This window comes from Pleurodeles waltl, chromosome 7 (assembly GCF_031143425.1).
Source record: "Pleurodeles waltl isolate 20211129_DDA chromosome 7, aPleWal1.hap1.20221129, whole genome shotgun sequence".
NCBI classification, from domain to species: domain Eukaryota; kingdom Metazoa; phylum Chordata; class Amphibia; order Caudata; family Salamandridae; genus Pleurodeles; species Pleurodeles waltl.
In genome coordinates, this window is record NC_090446.1 from 976,612,904 (window position 1) to 976,639,477 (window position 26,574).

Genomic DNA, 26,574 nt, shown 5'->3' on the forward strand with positions numbered 1-26,574 from the left:
CAACATAATATGGTAAACTGACTGATAAGGGAAGAAGGGAGGGATGTCAGCGATAACCATGTCCAATATGTTGCCACTAAAGTATGTGTATTGTGTTGTGTGCAGATGAATTCTAAGTAGGGTGTAAATAATGTGAACACTGCCTTCCTCCCCTTGGTGAAGTACTCCCCTTGGCTACTGAAGTCACTAAGGAAGCTGATGATGATGGCATAAGAATAGTGGAAGATATGAGACTCTCAATGTATGTTGATATGAACAATGAATCCACAGTTCTGCAGTATGTTTATTTTCTTTTTGGGCTAAGCCTTCTTCCTAGGCGTTGGTGTGTGTGCTAAGTATGGGACAGAAGTGCTGTTTTAGTGTTGGCTTATATTGTTTGTGTGCTCCTGTGCTACATGTATCAATAGTTAATGCGAGCCTCACTTCACCAAGTTCAAAGAAGAGGCTCACAAATAACAATTGAAATCTTTGAGCAGCTAGATGTCATTCTGTGAGTTTTCAAAGAGCCATTCGATTGCTCCATGTATTCTTGGGCACCACTCAATCACAGCATTGCCACCCTACAGGATGCACCCAGCAGGTCTACGACACTAACAGAGCACACCTGGCCCACTCCCCGTCAATGGGGCTGGTCCCACACCAGAGCTTCTGTGCACCACCCCAGCATATTTGTACTTACGGATGGCATGAGAAACAGGTCCCAAATATGGAAAGGGTCTTTAAAAGCCCTTCAGGTCGCCAGAACTGTACTGTTCTCAACCAACCGCCATTTAAAATGTGGAAATAGACAGACGAACACACTATCTAAAAATGAGGGGGAAATGGAGACATCACAGGCCGTGTTATTATGCACAAGGGCTAAAGGGCAAGGCAAACTCCACGAAATATGCAGCTACGGCAAGTACAATAACTCTCCTAAAAGGGGGAATTTACAGAGGGCAAGAAAGAACCACACAGGACAGACAATGCAGATGTTATTATTAAGCCAATGACATTGTATTTTATCTCCCATTTAAATCTGTCATAATAATACTTATTGGAAATAAAGTTCATAAAGGAAAAAATGCTTGTATCAGGAGTCCTTGGCTCTTACTTCTGTTTTTTTTCTTTATAAAAACTTTTAAAAGCCTGCAGCTCAAGCAGGCTATCAGAAAGGCTCTCTAATGTAGGCTACAGCACTAGGATTCATCAACGGTCCCTGCCAAGTTTTCCTATTTTGTTTCTGCTGTTATCATGGAAGGATCGCATATGCTTGAAGGGATAGCTACTTCGCGTTTTGTGAAGTGGGGGGAGTTTGAACTAAGAGTATCAACGCCACCCTGAAGGTTATTATTCCTTGCTCTGTCGTTCAAAGATAGCAATCCTTTATAACTACTTAGTAATCAATTTTACATTACTTTTGAGAATGCAAAGACAGCATATACGAGATTAGACCTGAAGCAAACAGGTTGCATAAAGCCTTGTGGCCCAGAGATGCATTATCAAAGCTTGTAGAAGGGATGCTGGGTAGCACACCTTGATCAGAACATTTTAGCAATTGTTATATGGTTCTGAAGGGCCCCAGATACGGTCTGAAATATGGTGAAGTAAGTGTGAAATTTCTGAAGAAACAGAACTCCTTTGTGGCAGGCCTTGGACATGCCCAAGCCTATCCATCTCACTTTCACAGACCGGAAACCCTAATTGCCCTTGGCAAAAGTACCAAAAGTATTGAGTAAGGAGTCCTTTTTCAAAATACAATTTGGAGGACCCTGCAACCATCCGAGTTGTGAAGTATATCTTCGGTGGAGAAACTGTAAAGTCTTAGCTGAAAGGCAGGAATAATTGTTTGCTGGTTAAGATTAAATCATTAAAAAACGAAAGGAATACAACAGAGAACGGCCCTCTCCTCCACTTTGTCTTTATGCTCCTGAAGTATGCCCAATGTGCATAGTTGGGAGAATGAGCATGAAGTTCAACAATCCTGCTTACTGTAATAATGGCGAGCAAAAAGGCTGTTTTAATGTCAATAAGTTAGTGCCAAAATATGTTGCATTCTCCATTGGTTTGTTCATTGAACAGGCAGGTAAAAGCGGAGTAACAATAGTAATGTTGAATAGAACCTTTGATTGGAAGGTGTAAATTTGGTGATTTACGCCTTAAACAAACATGTGGAACCCACTGCCAGCCAACAACAGATGCCTACACAGACTTTTCAGATACAGTAGCACTATAGAACACTGTTAAATAAAAGAAGTAAACGGAGAAGTCAAAGCTTCTCTTCACTTCCCCATTTCTAAGTAGAAAATGTCTCTAGGTGTATTAAGGGAGGCTGCAATAGATATGAAATCCTATTTGCAGGAGCCTACTGGGATTCCTAAATCAGCAGCATATGTCATGAATGCTCATATTTCATATAAAGAGGCTCTCAAAGAGTTATGGCAATATGACAAAACTGAGCCCTATTTTCTTATACCAATGGCAAGTGGAGTCTTTCCTTAGAACAACTAAGACAGGCATGTTTCACTTCAACTAGCTCAGTTATGTATATGCTAATTTTACACAGTTACGAAACCAGACTTTCTGTCAGCCAGCATTTTGAATATGTCCACCAATACTCAGTGTGTTCTACCTGGATGGTAGAGGTTTCTTCACCAAAGTTGTGCTACCTGTCTAGGGAAGGCGGGGTGCAGAAAGGGGGAAGAGAGGAGGAACAAGCATGAAGGGAAATCGTCTGGTGAAAAATTAACTAAAGCTTGCCAAAGCTAGCAGAATATGGGCAAGGGAGTTACATTCTTAGGTCAACATATATGGCCTTCTTAACAAGCTGGGAGCGGATTTCCAACATTTTATGGCCCCCATACTCAGATCTCCATGACAGACTGCCTCCAATGACAGTGGTTTAAAGATTTCAAAGCGTCAGAAATGGCAGGTAAGCCACTTTAAATCTGCTAGCAGATCCACTGTGTTTTTGTGTGTGACATTAGTGTACATATGCAGTTATTTTTAAATCACTGCTTTTTGGTGCAAGGCGCAATGGCCATCGTACTGCTGTGGATCACGTCTGTGTGAGAAATTGGGTTATTGGTTTAAGGGGCAAAACCTACTGAAGCACAACCAAACTTCTTAGCAAGATAGAGAACAAAAAGTAATTTAATTAACGAGTGCTTAACATTATAGTAGCTTGCCACAAAAGCAGCCAGGCTTAACTTAGGGGCAATTATAAAGTATTTATGTAGCACACAAACAGTAATAAGGTGAAAACACAACACAAGAAAAATTCCACCCCCCCCAAAAAAAAAAAAAAAAAAAAAAAAAAAAAAAAAATGAATATTTTTTTTTAAAAAAACTGTATTTAATTCATTTTTGTAAATGAACAGACAAAACCATTCTTTGCAAATATTTGGTATTGTAAGCTCCTGAGTGCAAAGGAAGGAACATGGTCATGAAATACTGAGTTATTAACATTAATGACCAGGCGGGGCGGTAATACTCCAAGTCCCCCTGGCTACAATACAGCATGGACTCCAGTGCAGGGGAGAGTGGAAGCCCTATGAGGAGGACATTCTGGGGGTACTGAAGCAGCATAATCTCAGAAATAAAATAACTTCCAGCCCACTTATCCCTCCTCGCAAGAGTCTCCCTCAGAGCTAGATGAATGCCCATCATCAAATTTGTCAAGGAAGAGCTCCCACTGAATAAACCTTTATAAATTATTTGAGAGCAAAACAACAAAAACCCAAATCAGTAGGAGTGGGGATATGCAATTTCAAAGATTTAAACTAAGTATACTGCCTCAAATCACCATTCGTGGCTATTTTGTCATGTGAGACTGGGAAAAAGTCACAAGTTCAGGCCATCTGTGATCGACTGCAGACCAGATACAGGGACTAGGTGAGTCCTGCTGAAAAAAGGAAACTTCTAAAGTCCTGTGTAAAGAATTCTGTTGGTGGTGGAGGAGGCCGTGAGGAGCAGGGAGAGGGAACGTATTAACTGTAGCGTGTAGAGCAGGCCAGGCATCACAGATGGTCCCTGTTGTAGCCATAAAGAACTTGTTGGGTGTTGCGGATGGTCGTTGCTGGAGATTCGTGTTGGCAGCCACCACGGCCTGTCTATACTGTTGAGCAAAGGGCCCACTTGTAGCATTTAGTTTACAGGCCCTGGGTACCTGTGGTGCCGCTTTACTAAGGACTTACAAGTACATTAAAAGTGCCAATTGATTATAAGCTAATTTTACCATGTGCAAAGGAGAAAGCACAAGATGTGGAGTTAGGAAAGGGAAATTCATCCTTTCCTATGTGCACTTATCTTTCAATATTTTGTCTCTGATTTTCTGTAATCAACATTCTCATACCATAATATTCTGTGAGGTCGATACTTGGTAGTATAATCACTATTTCACCTCTTGTCCTTAATGTTGAGGGTTATGCACACAAACTAAATCGCCTTTGCAGTTTCCACTAAACACTGTGACCCCATCATCTTGTCACCAAATTGAAGTATGAGTGAGCTGCGAATTTGGCAGAGTGTTCACCAGACTTGTACTTGACTTCACATCTGCACTCAAATGAATACTGACAGGAAATATAGGATTGGCGACTGAGCCAGAAGACGTCCGAATGTCCCAACACAATCATCATTTGCAGGGACCTATTTGTAATCCCAAGTTTTTGACATTGACCACTCAAAATATGGATTCACCTATGTAGAGACTAATTGTTCAAAAAAGGATTGGCTAATACCTAAAATAGGTTTGCCTGCAAAATTGTGCGATAGTAACAAACTTCACAGAGAGAGAGGAGTGAGGCAATTTCACAAAACATTACCTGCAGGCAAAAACGTTTACAGAAACATGTTCTACAATATATATATATATTTTTTACAAGAGAATAAACTGCTAAACATAGCAGTTAGGGAGAATTTGGCCCAAAAAATCCTACTTTGCTGACATTTTCCCAACATTTTCCATTTTGTAGCTTCAACAATGTTTGTAACGCTTTGTTGAAAACAATTCTCAAAGCTTACAGAAACTTTCGGAAGAATAACTAAGCAACTTTGCACACACTAAGTCTAGGTCAACTTCAGATCCAGTATCAGATTTAGCACTAATTGTTATCTTGTTTGCATGGGGTCGCCCACGCCATCGGTGGCCAATCCACTGTCAAACTGGTGGTTCTACAATTTTAGAAGTCTGAGGCTTTGGTGTCTCTAGACTTGAGTGAAGTTGATGGGATGCAACATCTCAAAATGATTCAAAGAAGATACATTTTAAGAATTACTTATTTAGCGCATCTGACAGACATGAAGGATAACTGACTGATTGTGAAACAGCTCCATTTCAGATGACAATGGAGGTGTTGTGTCTCTCACTGACTCTTTGGGATGGGGGATGGTCTGAAGGAGGAACATTCTGACCATTGTTTACATTTTTTTTTTTTTTTTAACACACTGAATGTGGAGGCCGAGAAATTTGAAAAAGGACAAAAACATGGGCGCCGAAGGTAAAGGGGTGACCAAGTAATTAAATACTTTGAAAGCATAAATTATTAGGGGGAAAGGAGACGGTTAGAAGAAATCTCGGCGGAATTCATATTAATTCCTGGGAGGGCACAGAATAATACAGTGAAGGCTCAGATTCCGGCCTCAAAGACATATTCTGTGCTCAATAATTGCAGTTAGCTGAATGGGTTTGTAATCACTCTCTGTCACAGCATGCGGGGAAGATGCAAACAGTATTAGTACTGAACTAGTTACAGAACTCTTCTGCGCTCTCTATTCCCCTTTTTCTTTACTTCTACTTTATCCATAATCTTTTCGAGGCCCTTTGAAGAATGAATGTCCTACGTAGGGAATGGCACAGATATCAGTCATTGAGATTTAAGAGCACCTTCCTTGCAAATGTCATGACGCAGTTTTCATTCACTGGGAGAGACAAGTGTATTTATTCTGGCTAGCCGTGTAGCTCGCTCGACCTAGGTGACACAGGGCATCACATGCTTGTTCGTGGATGTTTGTGGAGCACTCCTCAGCAATACTCGGGTAATCTTATACAGACTGAATAGGTTGCCTACTACAGTGAGACCTCATGTCTTCCAGAAATTGTATTTATAATCAAAAGGCTTTCACAAGTCAGTACGGCTGGAGATTTTGCTTAAAGAAAGGTCAGTTGGGTCACATTCAGTGAGTCACAAATCTGAAACCCTTTAAAAAACATGGCATCCCTGTTTAACCTTTTTGGCCACAGGGAACGAGGGCAGTGCCATGCAACACCTGCAGTGAGCATTAATTAATGTTTGCAAATCCCTGCGCACAGATTGACATTTTACAAACCGCAAGAGGAACAAGCATTGGCAAAGCTAGTAGGTCTGGCATCGACTGTCTGCCTTTTGGCTTTGTCAATGTTTGTTTTGTTATGGTTTTTGCAAAACATTATTGTTTGGGGGGCTGCCGGTCCCTCGCATACACAATAAAAGAACTGTCTGAAATCAAACTTTTGGTAGTTCACACACTGCCATAGTAGTGTGCAGATGTCCTCCTTGCGACAGAGGAGAATGCTATAGCTCACAGTGAAGTTAGATAATTGCTAAGTTGGGATAACTCACTGCTTCATGCTGTAGTGAGTGAAAGAAAAATATTATAATAATGTGAATAACATAACAAAAGACCTGGCAAGTGTACCTATATATGTATATATTAGATATCGATATCGATATCTCTCTCTCTCTCTCTCTCTCTATATATATATATATATATATATATATATATAATATTTGAGGTAGATGGTTGAATAAAGTGATCCAGGACCTGTCAACAATGAATTATTTGAAATAGTGTAGGACATAAGGAAGTATGACTCACATTTGTAGGTAATACACAAAGTTTGATGTTTTTTTTCTAGCCACTGTGACTAATTTTACTGCTATTGTAAGTGGAAAGTATTTGAATCCAACATAATCATGAAATTAGATTTAAGGTATCTAGAGAGAATTATAATTGAAATGTCATATACAGTCAACATCATGTATTGGGGGATAATAATGTTGAAAATGTATGAACACAGCTGCTAGTGCATGGTTATTGCGTTATTTATCTACATCGTTAGGGAGATGAACAAAGACCGATATTTAGAAATGAATAAGTGTTAAGAGTCTTACAACAAAATGTTGAATATATAGTTGGCATTTTACTGATAGATCAAATGCAGGACATGAAGTAAGTTTCATAATACAAAAATTTGGAGCTCTATTTTTGGAAGTTCAGCGACTGTGTTCATTTCATTGAACACATAAGCAAAAAACATGTGAAATTTTAACATCATTAGTCAATTATATTGAGAAGCTGGATATATGTATTTATTAGCCTTTGGAGGGTTAAAGATGTCGAAAAAATAATGATCACAGAGACTAGTGCAGAAGTATTGTATAACCTATTAACATCGTTAGGCTTACTGAGAAATAGATTGGTGGTCACAACTTTTCTCTAAGGTTGCGGCCAGCCTCTCAGAACTTCCTTTTTGCCCGGATCCGTGGATCCCCCGCGGGTGGATCTGAGTCCCTAGATATCTATATTTTTCTTTGTTTAAAAACTCTAAAATTACTGAACAGATTTACCCCAAATCACAAAAAGCACAATCTGCAGACCAAGATCTAGCTTTCTGCCAAATCCAGTATAATTCCATTCAGCAGTTCAGGCTGTTGCGGTGCCTAAAAAATGCAAAATCCCCATAGATATTGCATTAGGAAAAGGTGTTTTGGGACCCCCCTCCCTTTTTTCCCTCAGCCACTGCTTGACGAAGCAGCAGAAGATTTTCCAGACAGCATCTAAAGTAACTTGTACACTACTTTTGAAAATGTCATCAGGAGTCTTTAAATGGCACCAAATTTAATAGCAAAACAAAAAACACTATGGAAAAAGTTGATCCTAACAGTAACTACCCAATGGCTTGGGGGTGGGGGGGTGGGGGGGGGGGGTGGGGTGTGTGTGTGTGTGTGTGTGTGTGTGTGTGTGTGTGTGTGTGTGTGTGTGTGTGTGTGTGTGTGTGTGTGTGTGTGTGTGTGTGTGTGTGTGTGTGTGTGTGTGTGTGTGTGTGTGTGTGTGTGTGTGTGTGTGTGTGTGTGTGTGTGTGTGTGTGTGTGTGTGTGTGTGTGTGTGTGTGTGTGTGTGTGTGTGTGTGTGTGTGTGTGTGTGTGTGTGTGTGTGTGTGTGTGTGTGTGTGTGTGTGTGTGTGTTTTTTGATGGACGCAGGACCCGTTCATAATAGTATATCAGGAAAAGTCATCCAAATGGCACTCCAAGGAACAAATGATTTATTTATTTAGGCTGTCATCATCTTCAAAGAGAAACAAATTCTCGACTTGGAGAGGCTACACGTTTCAACCTTTACGGTCTTCTGCATAAGCCCAGATAATTACAGAAGCCCCCTCTACCTTAGAAAATATACCCATGGTTTCCCTAGACATAGAAAATAGATCATTGTTTGAAAAAAGAAGAAAAAAAGACACATTACAATACTCCACATTTAAAACAATTTCAAAACCACCCCAAATAAATCCAAATCTAATTTAAGATCAAATCAGCCAAAAATAACAGCCTCCAAGTTATTATCAACATATATGTCCAATATTTCATTATCTCACAATTTAGACTTTTTTAGGATTTTTTTTTTTAGTTTTTCCAAAATATTTTATAAAGTTTGATGCCACAGCTACTGTATTGTTTTGAGACAGGTTAAGTTGGTTTATTTACTTTATACTTATATATTTCTTGATTTTGAAATGTAACTCCTTCTGGCACGCTAAGCCCACTTGGGCTTCATTGGAGAATTGTAAATCATCTATTTATTGTGGTTATCCTCATATAGCTGCAGATAGTACATGGTATTAGTTGATTGGCAGTTACCCTGCTGGGTAATAAATTATGAGTATTGATATGGAGGTTAAAACAAATGAAATGGAAATATATATTGTCGCAAGGAATTGACAGGATAAGAGATTAGATGAAATATTTTTGAACATCTGAATATGTCTCTAGAACACTGTATGTCAATCAATCAATCAATCAAAGGCATTTGTATAGCGCACTGCTCACCCGGAGGGTCTCAAGGCGCTGGGGGGGGGGGGGGAAACGCTACTGCTCGAACAGCCAGGTCTTGAGTTGCTTCCTGAAGGCGAGATGGTCTTGCGTTGTCCGGAGGTGGATGGGGAGGGAGTTCCATGTCTTGGCTGCCAGGTAGGAGAAGGATCTTCCTCCGGCGGTGGCTCTGCGGATGCGGGGGACGGTGGCGAGAGCGAGGCTGGCGGAGCGGAGCTGGCGGGTGGGCTTGTGGAAGGTCAGGCGGCTGTTGAGGAACTTGGGGCCCAGGTCGTGGAGGGCCTTGTGTGCGTGGGTGAGGAGTCGGAACGTGATTCTTTTGTTGACGGGGAGCCAGTGCAGGTCTCTCAGGTGTTCGGAGATGTGGCTGTGTCGGGGAATGTCCAGGATGAGTCGTGCTGAGGCGTTCTGGATCCGTTGGAGTTTCTTCTGGAGTTTGGCGGCGGTGCCGGCGTAGAGGGCGTTCCCGTAGTCCAGCCGACTGGTGACGAGGGCCTGGGTGACCGTCTTCCTGGTCTCGGTGGGGATCCACCGGAAGATCTTTCGAAGCATGCGCAGGGTGTTGAAGCATGAAGATGAGACGGCGTTGACTTGTCTGGTCATCGAGAGGGAGGAGTCCAGGATGAAGCCTAGGTTGCGAGCGTGGTCCGTTGGCTTGGGGGTGGCTCCCAGGGCGGGGGGCCACCAGGAGTCGTCCCAGGCGGATGGTGATGATCCCAGGATGAGGACCTCCGTCTTGTCTGAGTTCAGTTTCAGGCGGCTGTTCTTCATCCATTCGGCGACGTCTTTCATCCCTTCGTGTAGGCTGGCTCTGGCGGCGTCCGGGTCGCTGGTGAGGGAGAGGATCAGCTGGGTGTCGTCGGCGTAGGTGATGATCTTGAGGTTGTGTTGACGTGCGATGGTTGCGAGGGGGCTCATATAGACGTTGAAGAGGGTGGGGCTGAGCGATGACCCTTGTGGAACTCCGCAGATGACTTCGGTGGCCGCTGACCGGAACGGGGGGAGGCGGACTCTCTGGGTTCTTCCGGCGAGGAATGAGGCGATCCACTCCAGGGCCTTCCCCTGGATGCCGGTGTTGTTCAGGCGCTGTACCAGGGTGCGGTGGCAGACAGTGTCGAACGCTGCGGAGAGGTCCAGGAGGATGAGGGCCGCAGTTTCCCCATTGTCCATTAGGGATCTGATGTCGTCTGTGGCTGCGATGAGGGCGGTCTCCGTGCTGTGGTTGGCTCGGAAGCCGGATTGCAAGTGGTCGAGGGATCCGTTGGTCTCGAGGAAGGCAGCTAGCTGTCTGTTGACGGTCTTCTCGATGACTTTGGCAGGAAACGGGAGGAGCGAGATGGGGCGGTAGTTCTTGAGGTCGGAGGGGTCTGCAGTTGGTTTCTTCAGCAGGGCACTGATCTCGGCGTGTTTCCAGCACTCCGGGAAGGTGGCGGTGTTGAAGGAGGCGTTGACGATGTCACGGAGGTGGGGTGCGATGATGTGGTCAGCCGTGTTGAAGATGTGGTGTGGGCAGGGGTCCGTAGGGGATCCGGAGTGGATGGTGTTCATTGTGCGTTTTGTGTCTTCGGTGCTGACTGGGGTCCAGGTGCGGAGGGTGGCGGTGGGGGGCATCGGTTCGGTGGTGGGGTTTGTGGTTGGTGGGCCGAAGCTGTTGTGAATGTTGGCGATGTAATTTTACAGTTTTCATATACCGACTGGTTGTGCGATCTAGCATGTGCGCCTAAGTTCTCCAACCTAGAATGTTACTGTGCAGAGCATGTGTGCTCTGATAAGTTTTGAATGACTGACAGTTGGAATAACTAAAGACTTTGGCACCGGCTGGAATAAAGACACCTTTTCTTCCTACAATTTTGGCAAGGAACCTATTGATACCTTACTTGCCTCATCAGCACAGTGGAGGGTACAACCTCTCGTCCCCATGTAGCTGTATTCCTTGACTGATTCTGATCAAACACTGAATCTTCTACTTGACAGATATCTCTGGATGACAGAGTTTTTTTTCATCAACATGAAGCATATTCGTATACATCTATATGCGAGCATGTGAGGTAAGCACCTCCCATTACAGTTGTATGGTACAGTATCTTTCCTTTTGCACATTGAAGTAGTGTGCAACAGCACATGCACACCCTGGTGGAAGTGTTTTGTTCTCTGTACACATGTTTTAGAGCAGTGTACAGAAAGGATCTCTGAACAAGTACACCAAGATCCAAGACGCCTCCCAACCCTAGCAAGCACCTGTTTGAAACATTTACGGCTCTGATCGACAGAGTACTGTCACTACTTCATCATTACAGATGTTGACCATCATTATAGGTGTAACGAAAACTGTGATATCTTGGCTTGTAGATCTGTGGCATGCACACAAGTTACCTCTGAACGTGGGTCATAATTATTTTTTTGGAAGACTGTCCCTCTACAGAATTAAAGATATCTGTGACATACACACGTGTTAGGAGCTCAACGGTTGTATGTCATAGAGACTATATCAACCAACTACAGTGTATGTGCTTTGTAAGACTATTTATTTTCTGTGATCCCACAGAATTATTTGTCATTAGTCACTATTATTACTGAACTTAAAAAGCCCGTGATGCACATGTACATGTTGTTCCGAGCAAGGGCGCAATCCTCCATCACAATTTTTTGTTTACTGATAGTGTTTACTGTGCACATCGTGCAATTCACCCCTCCACCTTGTTTTCTTCCAACTAAGAGAGATCCTCTCATACTACTGTGTAGGTGAAAGGAAGGTTTTATGATATGTATATGAGCCACAGAAGGAGATAAAATGCCTTTTGAAAGGCATGGTAATATACTATTATGTTGCCTCTTGTCCGAAGTCCATGTGGTGCACAGGGGGGGGTGGTAAGGAGACATTAATTACTTTGATGAAGCACTATTGAGGCTTAAGGAGATTCAACTCTTGCTCTAGTTCAGCTTTGGGCATGTACGAATTTTACACCCAACCCTGCCAAGTTTCCCAGGTCCACGCATGATGTGCTGCTTAAGTCCAGTTTTTTCTTTGAATTCTGGAAATTATAGGCTTGTGTATTTCATTATAAAACAGGACTACAAGTCCCAGAATTAATAAAAAAAAAAAAACTGGACTGGAGCACCACATCACACATATACCTGGGAAACTTAGCAGCCATGCACACCACGTTCCAGAGGGAGGGAGAGATCTGATGAGTTTCAAACAGCTTTGAGGAAGTTATCCCTCTCCTGTAATTATGGCACTATGAGTGATAAGTTGATACCTGATCAAATCAACATCAATGTCAGGAATAAAAAAAAAATAATAATTTTTAAATAAAAAATCTGGAGCAACTACGTATACTAGGTAAACCCACTCTCCAAGACACTATTGTGAGGGTCGAGGCTACTGAATATTCAGAGAAATGAGTGAAAGCTGTGAGCAAACTGCAAATATAGAACCAAAAGGTTACTGCTGATGTTTAACGTCTAAGCAACCGTAGTCTAGACAGTGAGAACAATAACAGAAAGAGGAGAAAACGTTAGTGTATTTATAGATGTGGTAGTACAAATAATGTTTCCTCTTAAGTTATGCCCTGCAGTGGTGAAAGACTGTAAAGGTTGGAGAAAGAAGGAGCATTCTGCCAAAGTCGACCAGCAGAGTAAAAAAGAACACTAGATTTTCATGGGTAAAGTAGCTTGTGCTACCAATTGTGAAGATATTAGTGAAAAACACAAATATTCGTCAGAGTGAAGTTCTACTTTGGATTTAGCTATCCAAAATGTTGGAGAACAGAGAGAAAACAGTGTGAGCTGTTACCAAAAGTGTTCCGTCACACCATTAGGAAAATATTTTGTCTTTGTGGCTGAGTCAGGTTTGCTATGGACCATGATTAACAAAGAGTAATTTTTGGAGCAACATACAGGGTTGCTTGGATTGGAAGATTTGGAACCTTCCGATATTGTTGCAGGGATATTTGATGGCAGCATAGAGGTCATAAGACTTTGTAGAGTGTACCTGGAGTTCAAGGAGTGGTTCGCTGATGTTAAGATGTACATTTCTGTTAAGGGTGTAAATATGATAGGAGGGAAGGATGTAAGGATATTGGGAAGGGTCCTTAATCCCAGAAGAAAGGGACAAGTTTCAGTTGTTGAGAGCTCACTGGATGGCAAGCTTTTAAAGTAAGAACTCCATAAGGTGTTGCTCAATAGCTTAGGGGATGTTGAAGGATTTGTCCATTGAACGTTTATGGTGGAGAATGATAGACCTATGAAGGAAATCTGAGAGGAGTGCCACTGAATGTACAGTGAGAGCTCAAAGAATTATTAGATGATCTTTTCAGGAAGCAGAGTCTTCGGAGTGGGTTCCACCCAATGTGTTTGCCGGAAAAGCAGACAAGTTAAGACTGTTTGTGGCCCTTTATCCTTTTCTGTGCCCTATGAGTTTCTAGCAAGTCTGTGGTTAACTATGCAGACAAGATGGAACTCCTGAGAGTGTTGATCAGAAAAGAAGGTAAGTGGAATTTCAACATAAAGCATTCAATATGATCAAATCCTATTCTATCAAACCCCCTCCACCAAGACCTTTTTTCGCAGGGACAGAATGTGTTATAACGGTGGACAACTGGATTGTGTGAGGTGGGAAGACAGAAATATAACATTATATTTGCCTTAAGAGCTCCTAAAAGTTCAGTGCAGATATGCTGTGTTTGGCAAGGAACTTTTAGCCGGATAGTGGTCTGTTCAGCAGTTTAGGATCTACATTTGTAGAAGTCGGCTATTTCTCAGGTTAGACCATAAACTTTAGGTGAGAATTCTCTTCCCTGGTGCGTGGAGCGCAGGCTTGATGGAGGAGAATGGGGGCGGGGGAGGTTTAATTCCACTTCATAAATTGTTCGATCAACATCATTGTTTTTCTGCAGAATATGTGGCTGGGAAGGAAAATGTGAATGTGGCGTGCTTGTCCAGACTTCAGTATAATGATATGAAGAGTCCGGAGTGGCACAGTGACTTGGATGTGCTTGCTACCATTGAAGAGGTTGTAGTGAGAATTACTGAAAATCAATAGAATAAAGTAAAGTTATGCTGTTCAAAGTGAAAGATGATTATATATAGCGTAACGGCAACATTTCTCACTTTTACAGTGTCTCCAAGGAGTTCTCAGGAGAGCAAGAACTGTTGCTCAAGTCTGGAAAATGTTTCCCTCCTATTGGTGTGAAACAAACATTATGCAAGTGGTGCATGACAATCACGCTAGCATGGTGATGAAATGGTTGTTGAGGCAACATTTGTAGTGACCTACCCCGGAAGCTCGAACATTAGGTGTGGAATTGTGCTGAATGCAGCCAGAGTGATATGGATATTAGCTCCATTTCTATTCCTCTCATTAATGACCAGGGGTCCCAGCTGCCCTGGGGAATATGAGCTCTTTATGTGTTTGGACCATTTAGTTGCCTTCTAAGCAACTCATGTTTTGCCCTGGTATTGCTTATTACCATTCTAAGTGGCCAGAGGAGAGATTAATCAAACATGCATTTTCTCCTGTTGTTATTGAGTTTTTTTTAAAGAGAAGACTTCAAGGGAAGGGGCTTCAAACATTATGGTTACTCATAGTGTTCAATTGACCTTTTCTGAGATTAGGCAGTTTTTGGGATCTTTTGGAATTAAAAAACATTACCACTTCATTATCAATCCACAATGGCCAAGTATGTGTTTCAACACAGTTGTATAGGATGGCATCACCTGGGCCAAATCTAATGATGAGGGCTGGAGGACTTTGTAAGGGATAAACTGTGGTTGCAGTGTGTTACTCCTCACAGTACCACACAAGTGAGTCTGATAGAGATTCTGTGATAAATTTGTGTCTGTGGTGGATGCTTAGAAGAACTAACCAACTCTCCTCAAACAACAAGTAATGTTGCTTTAGGACAGTTGTAACTGAAAGAGAGAAGCATAAACAAACTATTTAGTTTAGATAACGTTCCTTCTGGTAGGTACTGTGTCTAACCACAGAGTCCACACTATGTGAATTCCCTCAGGCACTAGACTGGATCCAGAGAATTTTCTTCAGTAATTCCTTCGCACATTGGTAGGTGACAAAGTGCGGCTCTGCATCGGATATGCCCCAAGATTTTACATTGGAGCCCCTACCTCCATAAGCTGAAATCAGTTTCTTATTGATATCTGTCTCCTCCATCAGACGCAGAGCCTTAGTAATCAGATTGGGCTTGTGTGCCGATCTCTGACAGGGAATCTTATTAGCGTGGATTAGAAAAGTCCATTCCGTAGAACATGGAGGTGGGTGGGTCGGTGAGTAATCAACAGACTCAGAGTATCCACCAGAAATAGCGTAACCAAAGGTTAATCAACGTATTCTTCTGATGGATATGTCTGACCGCAGATCCTTCACCTTAATAGATACCATAACAGAACCTTCTCAGGTGGTAGGTCTATGGAATGGCTTAGACCAGGAAATCCTGCAGAACAAATTGGGCAAAATACCCCTTCCACCAGACAGTGCTATTCAGGCATTAGTGCTTCGTGAACATGTGAACTGACAAGGCCTGTTTACTGACACACTGCTTGTTAAAAAAACAGGAGGGGTTTCTGTGAGGTCTGGAGGACCTATGTTAGGACAATTGTCCTGATCTCAGAGGTAGGTACTTGTATGTCTAGGAACTCTGCTGCTCTCTCCATGACCTTGGCGACGGAGGCAGACTCTTCCATGGATGGGCCAGTGTCAGGGCAAGTATCAGGTCAATGGTGTTTTGATGGTCCAGAAATCTATTTTCTTTGTCATAAATCTCTGAATTATCCTACTCATCAGGGTCAGGCAGTCTGTACTTTAATGGAATTTGTTTCCAAATCTGAATAAGCAGTGAGGAGGTTGCAACTTTGATGTGGGTCGCAGAAGATTCACAGTGGATTCACTTCAGTGCAGAAGTTCAGAGCGTCAGTGTTGATGCTCAGGGTTCTGGCAGCAGCGTGGCGACATAAGGGTATCCGGCTCAGTGCCTATCCCAGAATCTGGGTTATCCCCAGAATGGAGTTTATGGGGAAAAGGGTGAGGGTAGGATGAACACTCGTAAGAACGACCTCAGAAAGGAGAACACATCTGTGTCCTTCAGCAGGACCGGGCATTTCAGCGATAATCCACAGTGTCAAGTTTGGCCTTGTGTTCTCGTGGCTTTTGGATTCATCTGAGCACATTTTTAGTCACTCAACACTGCGTTGTGTGAGGAGCCCAAATGCCAGAGACAGGCCTAGCGGGAGTCTGTCACCGAATTTTCTTTGTGGCAGTCATTACAAGATTTGAACCCTGCTGCTTTGGGGGGTAGGGAGGCTTGTACTTTGCCCACTGGACAAAAGTTTGAAAATATAGTCTATCAAGCCTGCTAAAAAATTGAAGGCGCGAGCTCTCTTCCTCATCTCAAGGTGTGGAAAGAAAGGAACTGACGTCGGCTAACTGCGGTGCGATGGATCCCACTCGAAGCTCCACAATGGCACAGACAGCGGCATGAGGAAACTGATGAAGAAAATTCTCCAGACCCTGTCTGGCACCTAAGGGTATTCACAAGGTGAGGAATCTGCAGTTACAAGTATCCATCAGAAAACTGTGTCAGAAAAGCCTGTATGACTTTCAGAGGAGGGTTCAGTTGTCCAGTGTTAGTCCAGGTGAGTGAATATGTGTATGTAGGCAGCGTTTAGTTGAACAGGGTAGGTCTAAATCTGGTAAAGCCATCAAGGTTTTTAAGAAAAACAAGATGGAAGAATGTGGTATGTTTGCAGTGTTCTGAAATGCTGCCATTAGGACAGAATATCTGGGAAGAAATCAAGTGCTGAAGCCTGCCATAATAACTATTCTTGAGAGTGCCGTCTGTAGTAAGGAAGGACGACTCCAATTACATGGAATTACTGGCAGTTCGGGGTAAAAGTGTGTTGAATTACATTTTTGATGTGGCTGCTTCTGATACAGAGGACACTATTGCTAGCCTCATCAGACATATGAGAAGAAACAGGACTTTTGATTCTTCCCAGTTTTTATGTTTGGGTTATTGTGTTACATGTTTCTTGAGTTGGGCTCTACCTGTAACTTTTCCATTTACAGTGCTACTGTGAGATTATTTTCACATTTCTTCCTTTTAGTTCTAGTTTTCTGTTCTCAGTTTTCTTTGCTTTCTTTCTTTTTTCCGTATCATCCAGTTTTGTTTGATTAGGGGGAACTGTGCAATGTACATGACTCTTCTTCCCCTTGCTCTTGTCCATTTCCATGATCTAGCACATGTTCTTCAGTTCTGTACCCTGGAATGTTACTGTGCAAAGCGCGTGAACACTAGACTATGTTCTGAATTACTGATAACTGGAAGAACTGTGGACTTTGGTACTGTGCAAGAATAACGTTGTCTCTTACCAGCTGCATTCAACTGTATTTCTTACAGGACACTAAACTTAAAAGCCATTCAAAAACAAACTGTCAAACTATAGCAGGCAAAACATCAGCTTAGAAGCATTAAGAGTATGAGGACCATTGATGGCTAAGCCCAGGCGTAAGGATGTTTATGGTAGACTGCAACTGACTCTTTTGGTCATACCACTGTCCTTATCCTTCTTTAGTCTTTCCCTTTTCATCTGTTAACCAGTATCCACATCCCTCCCCACAATAGCAGGATCTTAACTCCTTATTCTCACCACAAACATGAAGACAGTGTAAAAGATGAGGGCCATTGCGCTGAAGGACTGAATGGAAGCCATCATGTTTCTCTGCAGGCTCAGCGGAAGGACAATGCACAGCGAGACTGTGATCAGCAGAAAGATGCGGAAACTTCCAGTCACCTGCGTACAGAGGAGTAAAATGTATCATGCCATAAGCAACACATCTATAGGTCTTTCACCCCCCCCCCTCAAATTTCCTTTGTCGTGAACAATGTGACAAGTCCCATTAGACATCTTGTACTTTTATTACGTGCCTGCTAGTAGATTATTTTACCTCTTTTAGTAAAAAGGGTTAAGTTTTAGACACACACAGAAGTGTTGGTATCAAGTCTGCCTCTTATCTAGGCTGACATATTTTTATTGTTTTCATGAAGGATGCTGCTGTAACATCACAGACGCTTACAGTGAATGCTGATATGATTTTATTATTGTAGTTATAAGAGCATATTACCTATAGGTAAACCGAAATGACATATATTTCCATATTTGTTTAGTCTTGTTAAGACTTTAGTGTCTGCAAGCGCTGTTTTGTTTTATAAATGTGAGAAAAAAAATGGGTGAATCAGGTACTATAAAAACGCAGTAATCTGACCATAAGAGAGAGAGAAGATTCACACAAGCCTTCCCCCCACAGGACTATCACACCAGAGGTCATGCTGGTTTGCATCGACAATCAGCCTCAGTCAGAGGCTACTCGGGTGGTGCAGAGAAGTGTCCTTTAGCTATGCAGTGCTCATCACTCCTAAACAAACGCTGTGATAAGGAATAGTTTAACAGCTATTCCCTACAAATAGAAGGTATGCTCTGTAAGCATCTTAAGAAACTCAATTTATAGGCTTGATATGTTCTGCTTCTACTAACATTTAGCATATTACTTAGAAGTTGCGCTATTAGGATAATAGGAAACAGGTTTGGAAACTAGGTTTGGAATGCAAATATTGTTTTCACTAGACATGTCGTGCTTTACCACATTTATTTTCTTGTTCCGTGGGGTTACCATTCATATTTTAAACACTAGACAAGGATTTTAGAGATACACATTTTAAAATTCATCCCCTGTTTGTTAGTACTATTTTGAATGTGATATTCATTTATGAAAGAGGGTTTGGAGTTCCACTGTGTTCCTCCACTCATCTAGTTAACTGTTTGTTACCAGGAAACACTTTTTAAGAGTACTATTTAACAGATTATGTACAGGTGCCAGTCCAACTGAATTTCTAATTCATATTGATGCATTGAACTAAGTTCTTGCACAAGGGAATTCGAAATCCGACCCCTGTGGTCATAAGGGAGAGCCCCCAGATCATAATACCTTCACTGCGAACAACAGAATCGGTAGTCACGCTATAAACATAAAAACTATGGATGGGTTTTTAGTCAGTAACTCTTTCTGACTGGGAGATGCTATAACCAGGACCACTGGGTTTATACGATTTTACAACTGTTGGGTTTTCTACATAATTATGAGTTTGCCACATAGTCCACCACCTGCTGCATATTCCACATATTTTACCCAAAACAAAGTGTTTCTTGATCAAACGGATCAAGAGTTACTAAAAATGCAATGAAAAGTATTGTGTGCACAGAGGAAGTCCTTCTCAAATGTGGACCGATTACCTTTCTGTTGCTGTTACTAAATTTGTGTTTTACCCTATGCCCAGACACCGCTAACGTGTAAAAATGATAAAATAATGAAGTAATACTATCACAAAATGTGCCGGTTCACGCCACATAATTTTCCTTTCCCATAGTTTAGTCAACCCTGAAGCACAATTTGGCCCTTCCCTGGGCATAATTCCAGTGGAAATGGCCATAACAACAGCTAAGAAGTGGCTTCTCGAGGTGAAAAACATTACTCCCCAGCAGTAATCTCATCAAAACGGTCTGTAAGGCTATTATGACAGATATCATTTCAAACACGGCTACTAAACCTGGATTTCCAGACTTACTCAGCTTAAAGTGTTATGAGGAACTTAAAACACTTCAATCAGTCTGACCTCACAAGGTCTGCAGCCGAAATTTCATCTATCAAGAATTATGCATAATGTATGACATCCATTCATTTAAGTTACATTTCATATTCTGTATCTGTCCACATCTTCCTCGCTGGTCCCTTGCAAACCTTTTATTTTAGGTCAGTTTGGGGGCAGAATTCAATGTGTAGGGAAGAAACCAGATAGACGTGTTAAGCTGGCCTTAGACGGGTCTCTGGCCTATGCCGTGACGAGCATGCTTACAAAACCTTTGGACATTGCAGGAACAAAATGGCTTCTGAATAATCTTAGCAATGTTAACAAACCGTGCATAAACCTGGACAAACCAGTATTAGTAACAACATTTCAGGTATCTTGTTGGCCCTGTCACAGCTTGCCTAAAAATACAGAAGCATTTTTAAGCAAACAACCGTCAGTTTCGAGTTGCAGGTTTTAACAGCATGCTGAAAAACTTAAGAAAGGCTGGGCTATCAGATAGTTGGGAGCATAAAGGTGAGTTTTGTATTCAAGAAAAAAGGGTTCTGCAATTTTGATGGTCACTTTAACAGATGAGACCAAGCAAGGAATGCATGTGCAATCATTGAACGTTTATAAGGCAAGGCAGCAAGGAATAAACTGCAGTGTGGGAAAACACAGCTGCTGCGTGGGAAGACCGACTAGTGAGGTCTGTAGAGGAGCTTTACCTGAAGTCCAAGTAGACGAGCAAAGAAGTTTGATCCCAAGTCACCGATCACAACATAAAAAGCAATGCACGTCCCCAACATCAGCCCAATCATGCTGCAAATAGAAACAAGGGGAGTGAGAGGAGATTGAACTGTGTTAGTGACACAGGAAGTCATGGCAGCTGATACACTTGGTCGTCAAAACTGCAGTGCAATGCTCAAATACTTTCTTGTTCATGTTTTGTGACCATTGGTAAGTAACAGGCAATGTGACATCAATGAGATTACCATACAGAACACAATCACAAGCAGGCTCAATAAGGTAGTAAATGCATAGTTTCAAAGCTAGCATAGGGCTAAGGGCTCTACACAACCACTGAAATGCTCAGAAAGTGAACAGACTCCATACGTTCTCACGTCAGTTCATCTCTAAGTTTCTGATCACATTTTCCAGAAATGTACAGGGAGTGCAGAATTATTAGGCAAGTTGTATTTTTGAGGATTAATTTTATTATTGAACAACAACCATGTTCTCAATGAACCCAAAAAACTCATTAATATCAAAGCTGAATATTTTTGGAAGTAGTTTTTAGTTTGTTTTTAGTTTTAGCTATGTTAGGGGGATATCTGTGTGTGCAGGTGACTATTACTGTGCATAATTATTAGGCAACTTAACAAAAAACAAATATATACCCATTTCAATTATTTATTATTACCAGTGAAACCAATATAACATCTCAACATTCACAAATATACATTTCTGACATTCAAAAACAAAACAAAAACAAATCAGTGACCAATATAGCCACCTTTCTTTGCAAGGACACTCAAAAGCCTGCCATCCATGGATTCTGTCAGTGTTTTGATCTGTTCACCATCAACATTGCGTGCAGCAGCAACCACAGCCTCCCAGACACTGTTCAGAGAGGTGTACTGTTTTCCCTCCTTGTAAATCTCACATTTGATGATGGACCACAGGTTCTCAATGGGGTTCAGATCAGGTGAACAAGGAGGCCATGTCATTAGATTTCCTTCTTTTATACCCTTTCTTGCCAGCCACGCTGTGGAGTACTTGGACGCGTGTGATGGAGCATTGTCCTGCATGAAAATCATGTTTTTCTTGAAGGATGCAGACTTCTTCCTGTACCACTGCTTGAAGAAGGTGTCTTCCAGGAACTGGCAGTAGGACTGGGAGTTGAGCTTGACTCCATCCTCAACCCGAAAAGGCCCCACAGGCTCATCTTTGATGATACCAGCCCAAACCAGTACTCCACCTCCACCTTGCTGGCGTCTGAGTCGGACTGGAGCTCTCTGCCCTTTACCAATCCAGCCACGGGCCCATCTATCTGGACCATCAAGACTCACTCTCATTTCATCAGTCCATAAAACCTTAGAAAAATCAGTCTTGAGATATTTCTTGGCCCAGTCTTGACGTTTCAGCTTGTGTGTCAGCTTGTGTGTCTTGTGGTCGTCTTTCAGCCTTTCTTACCTTGGCCATGTCTCGGAGTATTGCACACCTTGTGCTTTTGGGCACTCCAGTGATGTTGCAGCTCTGAAATATGGCCAAACTGGTGGCAAGTGGCATCGTGGCAGCTGCACGCTTGACTTTTCTCAGTTCATGGGCAGTTATTTTGCGCCTTGGTTTTTCCACACGCTTCTTGCGACCCTGTTGACTATTTTGAATGAAACGCTTGATTGTTCGATGATCACGCTTCAGAAGCTTTGCAATTTTAAGAGTGCTGCATCCCTCTGCAAGATATCTCACTATTTTTGACTTTTCTGAGCCTGTCAAGTCCTTCTTTTGACCCATTTTGCCACAGGAAAGGAAGTTGCCTAATAATTATGCACACCTGATATAGGGTGTTGATGTCATTAGACCACACCCCTTCTCATTACAGAGATGCACATCACCTAATATGCTTAATTGGTAGTAGGCTTTCGAGCCTATACAGCTTGGAGTAAGACAACATGCATAAAGAGGATGATGTGGTCAAAATACTCATTTGCCTAATAATTCTGCACTCCCTGTATAACCCAAGCTCAAAATGTCCGAAGAACAAACATCTTAACATCTGTTGTTTCCATGGGTGTCAGAACAGGGAGGGTTTACCTAGAGCACAATTAAAAATTACCTGATCCAGCTTTTGGGCCTGCCCCCAAACTATGTGGAAAAATACAGGAAGGTCAATTTGGGGTTATACTTATTCATGTCCCAAATGTTGTCACAGACCTTCCTTGAGATCGGTAAATTAACCTTAAAATTAGAGAAAGGATGTCTTAAGGGAAGCAAGCACAATCTAATCTGCTAGATGCACTGCCCACTCAAAACTGCATCTAGGTTTAGCTCTAGCTAATTCGATCATCATTGCAATGTGGAGGCACAACACTAATTTTCACAATCCAACTATTGCTCCTTTGGTTCACGCCCATCGAGACTGAATGGGGATTGCTTGATAAAAAGTAAGCTAGAGCATCAAAAACCGGTTCTGTGGCTCAGTCGTAAGATGTCCAATTGAGAGATCTTCTTTGCCTCTTGTCTGTTCCGTAAGTAGCGAACGCAGGCACAGACCCAGGTCTTCAAGGACTGACGCTGGTGGTTTTATTCACCGAAAAGTCACTTACAGAACTATGCGGAAGGTAATGGAAAATATAAGCAATGTGAAAGGCTTACACAAGTGATGCACAGCCGAGACTGATGTTGTCAAAACATTCCCCAAGAAACACAAAACGTCAACATGTGATGCTCAAGAAAGAGAAAATGAATTCACTTTAAAATGGGGAAAAAAGTGTTTAGAAATAAAAGCAAAGAATAAGGATACGAAGTATAGGGTAAACTAATAGATAAAAAAAGAGTTATGTCTACTTACCCTAACAACAATATAATTTAAGTCCAAGCCCCATGCTCCCCCAAAAACAGTTCAGTTGAATGGAAGAGCACATAAGTATAAAAAAAGAAGGGATGATGGGTCCTAACACACAAACCTAGGTTTGAAGTCTGTGTACAACTTTGACAAAGTCTTGGCATAGACCCAAACCTAAGTGGTAATGCGAGAACCGCCACCCAGCCCGTTTGTATCAGATTTACAACAACATTTTTTTATGCGCCTTAGGCTTTGTGGTCACAGTATATGCCAAATACACTAATTGCGTGCAAGTACTCATTCATTAGTCCACTTTATTGAGGGGAACTCTAATTTCCGATCCCCAGGATACCATCAATACAAAGGGAGCCCTTTCCCACCACACCTATTTGAAGAAATTCAAAACTTGAACCTCAAATCAAAAAGAGAAATAATTCCATTTTAGTATTACCTGGTTTCCACCAACATCTTCCCTGCTTTTCCGTAGGCATGAAAAGCTAGAATGAAAAAATATAATCTCATGTCAGTGTGCCATGATTGAGAGGGGACTTTCGTCTACCTTGACAGGTCAATAACAGCACTAATGCGGGCACTGAACACAGCACACGTCACTGCAGTCGTCAGACGTTATTGTGCTGGGTAGTAACTGTAATTTGGGAGGCACAAGTACGGTGAGGTTTTTGGGCAGTGGGAGAGGAGCAGACAAGAGGGGAACAATAGTATTTGTCCTAGTAACCCACTGGGCTGTGTAGCAACAAGAAACAATGCAGGTACAGCAGTACAAGGCTAATGAGAAAGCACGATGGACAGTGTAAAGAGTGAGGAAAAATGGGAAACACAGTGGGAACATCAGTATTAGTATGCAAGGTAGTGTGCAAGATTCGTGGAAAGAAACAGGGGAGACAATGTAGGTGAAGCAGTACCAATACCCAAGGACAGTGCGCAGCAAGAGTGAAATAGGACAGAAAGCATGTCCAGAAATGTAAGTTCTTAAGTAGAGTGTATGGTGTCAGAACGATGAGAAATGGACAGATGGAAGCCCAGGAGCACTCAAGGCTGGACGTCCTTGAAATTAGGTTTGATAAAATGAAGTTAACCGAAAGCCAATTCGATGAAACTCTGCACGAAGAACAAACAGATATAAAACACTTGATGTTGCAACTGTATTGTGTAGGACAAGATGACCTGAAATAATTCCCAGCAAAACATGAAAACAAAATCCAATTTTTCAATAAATGGTGCAATCTTAGCAAATGTACAAAGCCCAGATGTTTCATCAGCAGTCGGACTTATTTCCCAACACTGTGGGTGAGAACGAAACGACCTCCATAAATGTTACATCTAGTCATAATAAGGACGGCTAAATCTGGGGCATATGACACAAGGGGAAAGGGGAGGTGGAGCAATCATGCACCCCTGTTTCGAGAACCAATAAAGGAGCAGGCAGAAAAGAAGGTAAGGGGTGAGGGAACATCGTAAGCCACCCACAAATAGTTCTTGGAGATGTTTCTGGCTTTTAGGCCACTGAGAATTGAAAATGAATGCCATGTAGTGCATTTCTCCTTGCCCCACTGCCATTAGTACACTCAGCAAGCTGCAGGTCCAAATAGCTCACATGCACTCCTGCCAACTCTTAGCTCGTTATTGTTGGACTTCAAGTCCTCAGAGAAACGTGTGGGTGTTAGGTCACAAAGATCATGACTCGGCCTCTGCATATTGTACAAAGTTTGCCAGATCGAGTCATTTTCAAATCTAGAACCAGCAGATTCCAATTAGTCTAAGCTTGGTATGTGTCCAACTCACTCTTAGCCTACTTAGCTTTCACAAACATCGGCCAGATGGAAATTCTCCTGATGGTCTTACAAGCCACTCCACTTCATACTGGGAGTCAAGTGTGCATTTGGTTTAAATTCATCATCGAGAACATGATCAAAGTGGGGGGGGGGGGGGGGGCGGAGGTGGGGCGTGGCCTGGACACCAAAGATGGCATCAGCAAGCTAAACTACCTCCTTGCCACCAGGCTCATATCCTTCCTCATCCTGCTTCTGAGGACCCAGTGAGTGAAGTTGTGGCCTCCATAAGATAGCCGGGAGGCTACAGACCGCTGGCGGGGGCCCTGAGATATGGCCAGTCTTGCCATGATGCCACGTAGGTGCTGGTGAGCTGGCGGTGCAGGAAGGACCTGCAGGGCAGCGCCAGAATTAATCATGAGCACAAAATGGAGGGAGAGCAAGGCGAAGTCAGCTTCTGAGCGGCGACAGAACTGGGCTTGTCCCCGTGCTGGAGATCATTTTTTCCCCCTCCCTAAAACAGAGACGCACATAGTGACTGTTGTGCAGATCTTGCCTCGGGGACTATTGGACCACACCCCGATAACGACTGGACACTGCTCACATCAGAGCATCTTTTCGATGGCAGCTGAAAGTCTGGTCGCTTCGGGACATGGCACTCACCTCTCAATTGGGAGAAACAATAGATACTTATCTAGCTTACAATTGGCAATCTGGGGGATCCCCTGGTGTCACGTGCGAGGCTGGTAAGCCAGCTCTCAGGGAGGGAAATGATAAGCCATTTAAAGGGGAAAAAACGTAGAAAATGGCAATCCCTCCGAGACGTAGAACTGCAAATTCAAACTTTGGAATCCTGTTATGCTTACAACCCTGAACCAGGTTGAGTAGGGAAATACTTCATACCCAATCTCAGCAGCACATGCTGCTGGATGAGGCAAAACCATATGGTTTGCTTCCCAGTCCCGTCTTTACCAATGGGGAGATAAAGCCAGTGAATTATTACATTATCTCTGCACTATCCTAAAACATATCCCAATGTATTTTTGGACTCATCTGACTCAAAAGTAACCAGAGATAGAGCTATAGTGCAGCAATTTGCCACTACTATGCTGACCTATACGTCTGGTGCAACAGTCACAGATAATCCTTTTTTTATTGGACTTACCCCTCAAGACTCTATTAAATGTTCCACGGGAACCTTATGTCTGATGAGATAACAGCAGTCCTGAGTCACCGCCACTCTGGGAAAACGCTGCGTCCCAATGGTTTCCCGGACAAAATCTTTAAATTATATATGTCCAATCTCAGTGATCCCCTGGAGACGGTCCTGAAGGAGGCAGTCTAAACTGGACGGTTACCTCCAGACTTCTGCAGGGCAGAGATGGTGGTGCTTTCTAAGCTGGGAAAGGCCCCACACCAGTACTCCCCTTACCACCCTATTTCGCTTTTAAACATCAATGCTAAAATCATAGCCAAGGCCCTGGAGGACCACTTACTAAGGTTGCCACCC

At 42.6% G+C, this 26,574-nt stretch overlaps 1 protein-coding gene across 3 annotated transcripts in view; it reads right to left on the reverse strand.

Moving 5' to 3' along the window:
• Window positions 1–26,574, reverse strand: part of SLC38A10 (solute carrier family 38 member 10) — a 242,425-nt gene that overhangs the window by 159,157 nt on the left and 56,694 nt on the right. For 2 of the 3 annotated variants that reach the window (XM_069199759.1, XM_069199762.1), the window contains exons 3-5: window positions 23,726–23,771; window positions 20,435–20,528; window positions 17,734–17,877 (exon numbers count right to left, since the gene is read on the reverse strand). In XM_069199759.1, the coding sequence (XP_069055860.1) occupies window positions 17,734–17,877; window positions 20,435–20,528; window positions 23,726–23,771 (284 nt within the window). Of the gene's footprint in view, window positions 1–679; window positions 805–17,733; window positions 17,878–20,434; window positions 20,529–23,725; window positions 23,772–26,574 lie in introns of all 3 variants that reach the window. The other variant, XM_069199761.1, reaches the window with a different exon arrangement.